The sequence below is a fragment of the Camellia sinensis genome, chromosome 12, assembly GCF_055761805.1.
Source record: "Camellia sinensis isolate YWXY chromosome 12, ASM5576180v1, whole genome shotgun sequence".
Classification (NCBI taxonomy): Eukaryota; Viridiplantae; Streptophyta; class Magnoliopsida; order Ericales; family Theaceae; genus Camellia; species Camellia sinensis.
In genome coordinates this window covers 89,713,704-89,726,311 of record NC_138972.1, presented here as the reverse complement: position 1 = coordinate 89,726,311, position 12,608 = coordinate 89,713,704, and the positions used below count along the sequence as shown (strand labels likewise).

General features: G+C 30.6%; 1 protein-coding gene and 1 long non-coding RNA gene across 2 annotated transcripts; both read right to left on the bottom strand.

Annotated features, from left to right (window-relative positions):
* Positions 1 to 7,605: 7,605 nt before the first annotated feature.
* Positions 7,606 to 8,661, bottom strand: LOC145804624 (uncharacterized). Its single transcript, XR_014346788.1, has 2 exons — positions 8,471 to 8,661; positions 7,606 to 7,909 (listed from the first exon to the last, which is right to left on the bottom strand). It is a non-coding gene; the product is annotated as an uncharacterized LOC145804624 (long non-coding RNA).
* Positions 8,662 to 10,621: 1,960 nt separating this feature from the next.
* Positions 10,622 to 11,925, bottom strand: LOC114322375 (enabled-like protein (DUF1635)). Its single transcript, XM_028269670.2, has 2 exons — positions 11,742 to 11,925; positions 10,622 to 11,514 (listed from the first exon to the last, which is right to left on the bottom strand). Exons 1-2 carry the CDS (start codon positions 11,793 to 11,795, stop codon positions 10,909 to 10,911), a joined length of 660 nt encoding a protein of 219 aa, XP_028125471.2. The 5' UTR covers positions 11,796 to 11,925; the 3' UTR covers positions 10,622 to 10,908.
* Between the last annotated feature and the right edge of the window lie 683 nt (positions 11,926 to 12,608).

Below are 12,608 nucleotides of genomic sequence, written 5' to 3'. Positions count from 1 at the left end.
GCACACACGTAACGTATGACATGATGCTAAACGATAATGGCAACAAATGAAAAAAAGTGCCAAGGGACGACTTGGAAGGGAACCATGTGCACTAGGGGCGGCTTAGAAAGGAACCATATGCGCTAAGAGGCAGCTTGGAAGGAAATGAAATGCACCAAGGGAGTATGCCAAAGGGTGACTTAGGTGGTGTGTCAAAGAGGCGGCTTGAATGGTTCTCATAATATATAATCATGCTCACCATAATATAGGTATAATATCCCCCTCAAACTCAAATAGGTTTGAAAATAAAAATAAATTTGAGATTGAAGTAGAGGGAAATACAAAATGTAACAGAATGGAGAGACCATGTTTGAAAAAAATATTGTAGAAAGAAATTTTTATTTTAAAGAGCGGAGAATTTTTCTCTAAAAAGAAAAAAAAGAAAAAAAAAAAAAGAAAGAAGTGAGAGAAAGAGAAAACCACATGGTGTAAAAAATAATGGTGTGACAAACGTATGTGATTGAGCTGAAAAATAAATTGTTTTGTTTGAATAAAAAAAGAGTGAAGATCCAAGAGAGAGAATTTTGGATGGGTTTGATTGAAAACTTGTGAAGAATGATGAGTTTGATTAAACAGTTGCAGAGCTTATGGGTTTGTGGGCAACGGTGAAATACAGTGATGATGGTCGGAGCTATAGTTGGCTTTATCGCTGGAGCTACAGCTGTAGCACGGTGGTGATGAAAAGGTTTGATGTGTTTGATAGAAGCAGAGTTGTGTAAAATATCGTCAAATTTATTAAAATTGTATTGATTTGCATCAATTCGCACTGCTATATCTGCTAATCGCGGTTTAAATTTTAAAATTTATAAATCACATTTAAAATCGTTCTGTTTCGCTATAGTTAATACATATATGTTTTTTAACTTATAATGAAATATCAAAATAAAATATTACAAATTAGTAGTTATATATATGAAAAATATTATGCAAATTAATATTCTATATTATGCAAAGGCTTGATAATTAGTTAGAAAACTACTTAAACTATAATTTGTCAATCCGCTAATTTGCTAATCCACTATTTGATTTATAATTTTACTCTCAAATCTTTCGAATTGCACCCTGCACACCTCATAGATAGAAGAATGGATTTATAAGGAGATAGTAGAGTTGGGAGATGTAGAGGAGTGAAGACGATGATGTCAAAGAAGGTTTGGTGGCTATGGTGAGACAGCAGATAGGCCTGAGGTCTAGTGAGTGACCAAGGTAAGGTTGTCGCATGCCAATAAGGCAAAGAACACTAAGAGTTTAACCTATAACTCTGATACTATGCTACAATATTTAAGAGAAAGAAAAAAAATAATATTATATTATGTGTATTTTACAATATAATGAAGAGGTCTATATACAGGTAAAGTAAGAATGTGCAATAAAAAAATTATGAAAATATTCTAATATAACAAAACTTAATTACAAAATTTAATATATATATATATATACCATATTCAGTAACACTTCTAACATTCGTTTTTCTTTGTAGTTATCATAGTTTGATTGAACATTTCAAAATTGATTATTATTACCTAATTGATTGAACAAGACCTAACTGATGCAATTGTTAGGGAAAGTTTATGATTTTTTACAAGTAAATTAATTAATGAGAATAAAAATTAATGTAAAAAAATTAAATCAATAGTAATATAAGAATTTTTACGTGATTCTCTCAATGTGAGATATGTTCATGGGATGAAAATCTGATTCTACTATCAATCAAAAATTGTTCAAATGATTACAAACGAGACACGAATGGTCTCACAAACTACTCTTAGATCAATTCCAAATAATCACAAATAATTAAAAAAAAAAGATCTCACCAAATAAATGAACAAAAATCTTTAAAATAGAGTTGAAAAAGACAATCAAACTACATCAAATCTGTCACCCAAACAATTCTTTGAAACACGCCACGTGAGACAAAAATCTCACCCAAACACAAGACTCCCTCACAGATTGATTGGTCAATCAAATTGATTTACGGCTTTCTTTTTTGCCACCATTTTGGAAGCTTTCTTGAAGACTGGTTTCGACAGTGGTTGAACATCAAATTTTTATTTATTTTTATTTCTTTCAAAATTGTCAAATTGTTGCCAGTAGAAGCAAGATAAATTTATTTTATGTTTAAAATGTCTTCTAGTTTACAATAATAAATGGCGATTAAAATGATTACTTCCACCAATTAAGTGGACATATAGTTAGGCATCAACAAGTACAAGTATATATTTCAGCTTAAAAAAAAAAAACCTAGTGAAAGTTTGAAATGAAAAAAATGTGTATAGCATTCATTTGAACAACGGTTTTTTAAATAATTATCAGGTGACATCACTCACTGCGTAGAGAAATTTTTTTTGAGTATGGACGTATTAACTAAACTTTGATTAAGTAGTTAAGAAATAAAGAAATATCTATTTAAGTTGTGTTTAGAGTATGAATTTGAGTACGAATTTAAAAATAGAAAGAGAAAAATTAAGTGAAATGTGAATGATGGGAAATTATTCAATAATTTCAGAACACCATGTGATCATACTCCGAGTCAATTACTAATTAGTCTCATATTGTTCTCCCATCCCCAACATAAATCGTGGACCCCTATCATTTTATACCAATCAAAACCTTATGGAGCACCACGTGTCCATACTTCGAGAATACTGAATAATCACCCGTGAATGAAATATAATTACATTTCATCTACATTTCACACACTTTTCTCCTTTTTTTCAAATCTCTACCTAAATTCATGCTTCAAACACATCATTAGACATTAGTGTGTGTTGTAGTTTCTTATTAGTTACGAGTATCTCAAGTAAATCATGTCACATGGTATTTTGAGAATATTTAATATTTTTTTTTAAAAAAAAATTATTTAATTAAAAGGAAATACAATTTGGAGTAGAAGGGGAAAAAAAATTAAACTTGATATCGATGGACACCCAAGAGGGCCCAACCCACTAATCAGGGCCCAGTTCACATCCCAATGATCAAAGCTCAATAACTTTGAGAAATCAACACTTAGCCAGAACCAATAACATTCAAACACTTGTCGAGCAGAGGCCTAGTCACGTAAGCAGACAAAGATCCTGCAAAATTATTACACCCACACATCAGCCATTAATGAGGCTCTTGTAGCATTAAATACGACAACCCCTTCACGCTGGAGGATACAAACTCACCATGAACGATGCAAGCTAGAATATAGACTTTTAGTCAACAAGACAGTTTGGAATGGATAAGGAAATGATGAGCAAAGGATATAAGGAAGCTTTCGAGATACGTTAAAAGTTAAATTCTTCGTCCCTCTCTTCTCTCTCGACACAATCAATCTATTCTATCCTAACTCGATCGTCGGAGTGTCCGCCAAGGGATTACCTCCCCTCGTGAACCTTTTTGCAGGTACGCTCCGTGGACTTCAAGGCCAGCAAACTTGTTAGAAGCGTGGATTAGCTCGACTTATCCTTCGCTGGAATTACAGTATCATCAAAACCCAACAAATAGGTAGAAGCCTTCATTTGCTAGGAAATGAAGGCTTTTTGTTTCTTTGACATTGTGTGTGGTTTATAAATTTGGATAGAGATTTAAAAAGAAAAAGGGAAAAGATAATTACATTTCACTTACATTTCACACACTTTTTTTTTTTTCTTTTTAAAATTTCTTTTTAAATTTATGAACTAAATGTAGTCTTAAGGTAGACATGGTTAATCTTATTGATTCTTAACTTAGCTTATTCAAAGCTCGTTTAACTTATTCACATTATTTTTACCATTTTTCCCATATAAATTATAAACAAAAAAAATCACAGTAAAACACTCTATTTCTTACCTTGACCTTTAAAGTTTGTTTTTTCTCACTTTATTCCTTTATGTTTTATATTTTTCCTAAGTTACTTCCAAAGCTAACTTATATACAAAATCAGACAAAAAATGATACACACATTATTTTTACCATTTTTCCCATATAAATTATAAACAAAAAAAATCACAGTAAAACACTCTATTTCTTACCTTGACCTTTAAAGTTTGTTTTTTCTCACTTTATTCCTTTATGTTTTATATTTTTCCTAAGTTACTTCCAAAGCTAACTTATATACAAAATCAGACAAAAAATGATACACTGACAACCACGTGATTTAAAAATATATATTATTATATTAGAATTTGGATTTGTATTAAATGTGTGAGTTATATATAATAAAATATTATTACGTCATATGATAGTCAATATGTCATTTTATATCTAATTTTATATATAAATTAGTTATGAGAGTAAATTGAGAAAAATTTAAAATATGAAAATAAATTAAATTAAAAATCAAAATGAAAAAATGGACAAATATAAAGGGCATGGCTTCTGTTTAGTCCAGGATCGGACTGGACAGTACTGTTGGGCCAATGAGGATCCACCACGGGTCCCGTTTTGATAATCTGAACCGTTTACTGTGTAGAACTCGTCGAGTATTATATGCCTGTTAAAAATCACGTTGATCGGATATCGATAGCTATATGATCAAATCAGTTTCGTATTAAAAAAATTCGACGGTGAACAAATTAACGGTTGACAAAAAACTGTTTTGATCACATAGCTATCGATATCCAATTAACGTGATTTTTTACAGACATATAGTACTCGACGATTTTTACACATTGACGGTTCAGATTATCAAAACGGGATCCGTGGTGGGCCCCCACGGGCCTAACAACACCGTCTAATTCGATCCCGGACTAGACAGAAGCCATACCCAATATAAATTACCCTAAACTAAATCGGTATAATAGAGAATCTTAAAATTAGAAAAAGTCATAAATAACTCCTTTTAAGGTGCAGCAAACATACACTCTGATTTTGGACACTCGCTTGTTTTGCACCGATATGGGTCCGCTTATTAAGCTTTACAAAGCTTTATGCAGTTGGAATCTGAACAACCAGTCCCCGTTTGCTTTGCTTGTTAGAGAGGAAAAATAAATAATAATAATCATAAATAAAAAAATATTGTGAAAGTAAAAATAAAAAACTTGGGAAAATAATAACTAAAAAAAAATATTAGATTTTATTTCTTATAATAAAATAAATCTTAAATTTTTAATTTTATCAATTTGAAATTGAAATTTTTAATTTAGTTTTAATCTAAACCATCAATTTATTTTGGTTAAATAAAATTGATGAAAAAATAATATTTTAGCCGTTAAACTTTATATTTATGTGTATAAAATGTCTAAAATTCTCATTTTCATTGAATTTAATGATTAAAAAATTAATTTTTTTTGTTGATTTAACTTAACGAATATAAATAAATGATTTAGCTTAAAAACAAATCATAAACTTAAAAGTTAAATTGATAAAATTAAAATTCAAGATTTAATTCATTATAAGAATCAAATCTTGAATTTTTTTTTCTTATATATATAAATTCTCCAAAAAAGTTTTAAGAGTGAGGCTGATGTTTAGGTAAATTAAATTACGAAAGGAAGAGAGAAATAATTGGAGAAACATCATATCAGATTAATAAAAGGGAAAATCGGTTTAAGGTCCCTATCCAACTTTTAGTAATGGATTAGGTCCACAATGTGTTCTTTTGTAGCCTAAGGTCCCTCAATGTTATTTTAGAGTGTAAAATACCTGTCTTACCCTTGTTTATAATATACGTTGTTTTCAATTTGGCAGCTAAAGATCATATTGATATTTTGTGGGAGATTACGTGAGGATGAATTTGACGATTCAGATTTTTGTGGAGATTTTCTAGGGTTTTGTAGGTGTTGAAATCCTATTCGTTGTTTGTAGGTGTTGAAATCCTGTACGAGTTGAAATCATGTTCGTTGTTTGTAGGTGTTGATTGATCGTGTAGGAGTTGAAATCTGGTTCATTGTGTTTGATTTGATTTCATGTGGAGTTGAAATAGATAAGTTTTCAATTTTTGATTTGATTTGATCGTGTAGGTGTTGAATTAGGTTTTTGTTTTTAGTTTTGATCAATGTGAGAGAGACGAACTCAGTGTTGTTCTTTTTGATTTTTGAAGTTAATTTTTCATTATCTATTATTGATGAATTTTCGATGGAGTTGATTTTGATTTTTGGAGTTGCTTTTTCATTCTCTGTCAACATGGTTATGAGTTCCTTTTTGGTGCTCTGTTTTTCTGCGTTTTGTGCTCTGTTTTTTGTTCACTTTGCATTTTTTGTGTAGTGCAGAGAAAATTGCAGGTTTGTTACTATAATTGAACTCAAATCACAGAGAAAATTGTAAACTTGTAGTGCAGTGAAAATCACAGAGAAAATTGTAAGTAGGCAGAGAAATTTACAGACGTAGCAATAGAGCAGTAAATGTTTTGTTTTTTTTTAAAATTTTTTTTGAATTAAGTGTTTTGTGAACATAACAGATTTTCTCTGTGATTTTTTTATGTGCTTGTGTTTAATATATTTTTGTCTCTTGATGTTAATGTGTTTTTGTTTTTGTTATATTGAAAGTGAATATAAGTTCACAAATTTCTCTGGACTTTTCTTTGTAGTCCAGAGAAAATCATATGATTGTATTACAAATGATAAGTATTACAAATTTCTCTGGACTTATATGTTGTGTTTTTATATGTTTGCACTTTTCAAAGTTTTCTGATATGTTTTCTTTGCACTTTTCATTTTTTTTTTTTTTTTTGCACTATTCATGGTTCTGGACTTTTCTTTGTAGTATAGAGAAAATCATAAGTTTGTTATTATAATCCAATGAAAATGACAGAGAAAATGTTAAGCTTGTAGTTGAGTGAAAATCACCCTTGAAGTTGGTGTCTTGATCTTGATGCTTATTGGTTCTTCAAGGTAGCAACAGAGAAAATTACAGAGAAAATTACCTTGACAGAGAAAATTACCTTGTAATCCCAGAGAAAATTACAAGGTAGCAATGATTACACAACAGAGAAAATTACAAGGTAGCAACATAAACATGACAGAGAAAATTACACGACAGAGAAATTTTGAGGAAATGGTGCATTGAACAAAATAAATATGCCATAGAAAATTAGACACAAGACATAAACATAAGTTCACAAATTTCTCTGGACTTTTCTTTGTAGTCCAGAGAAAATCATATGATTGTATTACAAATGATAAGTATTACAAATTTCTCTGGACTTATATGTTGTGTTTTTATATGTTTGCACTTTTCAAAGTTTTCTGATATGTTTTCTTTGCACTTTTCATTTTTTTTTTTTTTGCACTATTCATGTTTCTGGACTTTTCTTTGTAGTATAGAGAAAATCATAGGTTTGTTATTATAATCCAATGAAAATGACAGAGAAAATGTTAAGCTTGTAGTTGAGTGAAAATCACCCTTGAAGTTGGTGTCTTGATCTTGATGCTTATTGGTTCTTCAAGGTAGCAACAGAGAAAATTACAGAGAAAATTACCTTGACAGAGAAAATTACCTTGTAATCCCAGAGAAAATTACAAGGTAGCATTGAACAAAATAAATATGCCATAGAAAATTAGACACAAGACATAAACATAATGTGGCCAGAGAAAATTATAAATGCTGCCAAAGAAAATTAGACACACAAGTAAGAAAAGTAATTTGGCCAGAGAAAATTATAAATGCCAGAGAAAATTAGCCACACCAATAGAGTAGTAGCAAGCCAGAGAAATTTACAAAAACAAGAACACAAGAAGCTTCAATAAGAAGCCCCAAATGTACAGAAAGCAGTTCAATTTTGACAGTTGGAAGGAAAGCAACCCATCATCAGTTGGAAGCAAAGAAATTCTGGACTTCGCAGGAATTTCTCTGGATTCAACCCAGAGAAATTTCAAATTTCTCTGGTCCAGAATTTCTCTGGAACGATAAAACTCTGATTTTATCAATTTGTCATTGGTTTTGCTGCTGCTGATTCAATCACAATTTCCTGCACAAACAAATTAATAGTTCTTCTATGAGTTTGTGATAGATTTTCTTTAAACTTAATGGTATGAATTTCTCTGGGTTGAATCCAGAGAAAATTCAAATTTCTCTGGATTACTTTAAGCCTTCCTCTACTGCTGCCTCTTCCTCAAGCTTCTTTTTCCAATATTCTTCAAGTAGGGGTCCAAATATTGCTTTTCCAGAAAAAACTCCAATTCTACTAAACCCAAAAAATCAAAAGACGTTATATTCAACACTCAGAGAAATTTTGAACCTGAAGATGTTATATTCAACACTGGATATATATATATATATATATATGTGCTGACATTGTATATATATATATGTATGTATCATATATATATATATATGTTTGCAACCATAGATAAGATAACCAAGAGTGACTGTTTGATTATGGTTGCAAATGGTCTTAATTGATTAATTATCATATATATACTAGTCAAGACAGTAAGCAACAAATTGTATATATATATATATATATGTATGTATCATATATATATACATCTATTAAATTTTTTTGAAAAGAAAAAATAATAATGCATACATGTCGAAGAAGATCTGGAGTCGAGAATCGAAGCTCTGATCAATGACTTGAGACCAATACTCGTAAAGCTCATCTCTGCTGATCTTGTCAACATTCAACTCATTTGAAGATGAACAGACGTAGGGTATTTTGGTCCAAGAAATTGATAAAATGCGTGGGTATTTTGGTTAGGGACCTGAGGCAGTATTACATTTTTTAATGTCCTTTATACAGAAAATTGTTATTATTAGGGAGCTTAAAAAAAAAACCCCAAATAAAATAATAATAATAATTAAAAATCTTACGGTAATAGTATATTAGATTAGACACTAATTCTGATTTGTGGTCCACTCTCTTAAATCGACATGTAGGGCTCCTCGACCTTCTGGTTGTTGGCCATACGCATCTCCCCCAATCTCAACAACTCGATACCAAGGCTTTGTTTGAAAATTTGACTATTTTAGTTATTTTTGGCTATTTTATGAGATAATATATGTATATATATATATAGAATGGTTTTTGGATTTTTTTTAATTGAAGAAGTGGTTATAAGTGAAAGAGTGATTAATTAATTTGTAAGAAGTGACATTTTATTTTATTGACTATTTTAATTTTTTTTAAATCATTATTAACTATTTTAGCCAAAATAGAAGTTTCCAAATGAGGCCAAAGCCCTTTGATACCAAGTACTGTTTGAGAATTGATTATTTTAATTAATTTTTTTTAAAAAAATATGTATAGAAAGTAGAGAGAGTGATATGATAATTTATAGTGATTTTTTTATTATAAATCCAACTTCCCAAACAAAATCTAAAGAAAGTTGAGTTTTGATGTTTTCATATAGACATGACGATAATCTAAATCGTTGATCTTATAATTTTAATAATAAAGATAAATTATGCAAAAGAAAATTTTAATATCAACTTGAACAAATGTGTTGTGAAAAATGAGTTAACCATTCAACTATTATTGCACATACTGTAATCATCTCGAGACTTATTTTAGCGATTCAAATTATTCATTTTATTAATTTTGTTAGGAAAAACATTTATACAAAAAAATTAAGATGATCAAATATCGATAATTATATAATTAAATTATATTCATTTAAAAAAAAAATCCATACATGATGAATTTAAATTAGTAGTGTAGGGATAAGTTACGAGGTAGACCCACTAAACTCAACACCACCTTTCCAATTGAGTCGTATTTTGGGAAGTAGTTTTTTTGGGCTTATGGGCTATTTTTAAAAAAATATATGAAAAAAAATATAGAGATGGTATAATTTAAATAAGTTAATAAATTAACAAGTTGATTTTTTTCTCAATTACCAAAATAAGCCAGAATACTCAACCTTCAAGGTCATAAGAGCATCCTCATCAAGTTCTTCAAAATCATTTTTTAGCTAATAAACTTCAAAAAATTAACTGCATCAAACTCGCTTGTAGCTCGTTAAAATTTATGATTGCTACAGTAACTCATTACAACAAGCGAGGCACTGTTCATCGCTACTTGTGTGTTACCGAATGTCCACCCAGAAGTCCGGCCGGTCAACCGGTCAACGGCATTTTTTTTTTTACATTTCTTCGAATTTTACCTTTTACAAAAGAATATTAGAATTGTTTGGCCGACAGCTTAAAAAAATAATAACAAATATTTTAATAGGATTGAGTTAGAATAGATAGTTTGATGCAGTGAGGTGATTAGCTAAAATAGAAAAATAACTTTTTTAGTTCTAATTTAACTAAAAATTTAAAGAGATTGGCGTGGATACATAAAAAAAAACAATAATGATACATCCCACTAATTTGAGAGCATTAATGGACCACTAATGAGGTGAAAATTCAAAAAAAAAAGAAAAAAAAAAACTTAAGGTCAAAACATCACATCAGTCAGTGGGACCTACTCTCTAGAGCTCCTTTAGTGCTCCCGATTTAAAACTCCCAAACATTTTTCAAAAAAAAATTAGATGGATCAAGAAGTTTCCCTTAATATAAAGCGCTTCCGAATGACTTACTAAAACATGTAGTTAATCAGAAGAAATCATGAGATAGTTCGGTTGTTTAGACCCATCTGACAAGCATAATAAGTATGTTAACGGTCAATTTAACGATCCTTATTCTAAGTTCTGCTCTTCCATACATGCCCATCTTCAAATAAAAAAGGAAAAACTTTTTCAATAGAAAATCCTTTTAAGTAGGGAGGAAATGAATCTTTCATATCATTCATATCTAAGACAATTTGTAAATATAAAATATGGTATTACAAATAAAAAAATCAAACAAGCCCTAGGTGAAAAGAAAAAAAAAAACAGAACAACTTTTCTGAAACAGATATCTGTACAAGTACTTAGATTAGTTTGAATACCCAACTCACAATAACTCCCTCACTAAATTCAATTACTACAAAGAAATGCTAAGTATAATTCTGTAACTCCGTGGATCACTAACAGTGGGTAGTCAATGATGGACAAATCTTGGGTACTTACTAGTCTCATTTAAAGAATCAGAGCCTTCACAGAAAACCCTTTTCCTATTAGTTTTGTCCTCACAAGAACCAGTGTCTAGGGAAGGCTCTCGGTGGAGGAGTTGCGGCGGCGGCGGCGGAATCTGATAGGAGTCCAGCGGCGGCGGAGGGTGGCGCCACTCCGGCAGTGGCCCTGCAAGCAGGAGGGTCTGAAGCAGTGGCCCTGCTTTCATCACTGCCTGCAACAGCTTCCCCTGTTCTGGCAAAGGCTTGTCAGACACGAATGGAATTGCTGGTGGCGGTGGTGAAATGATGCTTTCTTCGCAATCTGAAGATGAAAAGCCATTGTTGGAGTCTAATCCTCTTCTGGGTTCGTCTTCAATGCTTGAAATTCCAGAAATTGGAGCTAAGAGTTGATCTAAGAAGAGTTTGTGACATTTGTCTTGAGCTTCGTCTCTTTCTCTGATTGCTTCGGAGAGCAGAGACTTGAGATGATTCAATTGTTCGTCTCTCATTTTTAGCTCTTCTTGAGCTTTAAGCCGAGTTGTTTCTAGCTCCAGAGTTGTGAGTAAAAGAGACTGTCTTAGCTCATCCATGCTCTGTTTTCACCAAAATCAACAAACATTAGCTCTCAATTTGTAAAGAAATGGGGAACCCAATGGAGTCCAATGCAAAGCAACAGCACTACATACTCATAAAATTTACCAAAAAAACTACTTTACACCATACACTTGCATTTCAGATTAATTTTTCAATGATTGGGTAGAATTTTTGGGTAGATTTATGTATGTTGAGAAGTAGAAGAAGAAGAAGAAGAGATATGTACCTTTCCCTGGGAATAGTAAGCCCAAGTGAGAAGAGGACTGCATTGATTGTCCATGCTTCCTCGGCAATTGAGAGAGAGGGGTAGAGAGGGAGAGAGACAGAGAGAGAAGGGGAGATGTGGATGCTTCTAAGTGGTGGTTGTCATGCCCCTTTTAAGGACGGGTGGTTGGTACTTTTTCTTTAGCAGTAGCAGCTTTTTTTTTTCCTTTTTTCTTTTTTCATTTCGCCTCTGTTCTTCGGTAATTATTCGATAATTCACCGTATCTTTGAATTTATTATCTAATAAGTTTTATAATAATTAATGATATTTTTTATTAAATATTATTAAAAAATATTATTAATAACTAATTTTTAATGATAATTTAAAAATTATTACAAAAAAATATCACTAATTATAAGTATTAACGATAATTTAAAAAAATTATTACAAAAAATCACTAATTTTCGACTTTCAACAATAGTTTAAAAAATTTATCATAAAAAAGTCACTAATGATAAGTTTTAGTGACACTTTATAAAAATCGTGACAAAAAAAGTCACCAATTTCTGATGATATAAAAAAAATCGTCAGAAAAATTATTTTTAATGATAATTTTATTAAAATTTAATTTTAATAAAATTTAATAAAAATTAAATTTAACTATTAAAATTTATTAGTAATTTGCTCTATTAGTAATTTGCTCTGTCATGTTTTAAATTAATTATATAATGAACAATTTTATAAGTGAGTATAATAAATGATACAGTGTGTGCTGATGTCATATCTTATTCCAATAGTATCTATCTTTTTTTTTTCAGTCTTTTGTAGTCCGTGACTCCGATTAGGGTTGGCTTTCTTTCGATCCGATCATGGATTTTAAAGTATTGT

Bases quoted from the DNA above. Each gene is read 5' to 3' on its own strand.
- LOC114322375 (XM_028269670.2), bottom strand. From the start codon at position 11,795: ATGGACAATCAATGCAGTCCTCTTCTCACTTGGGCTTACTATTCCCAG. The intron at 11,515-11,741 runs GTACATATCTCT...TGGTGAAAACAG, and splicing joins CTTACTATTCCCAGGGAAAG to AGCATGGATGAGCTAAGACA.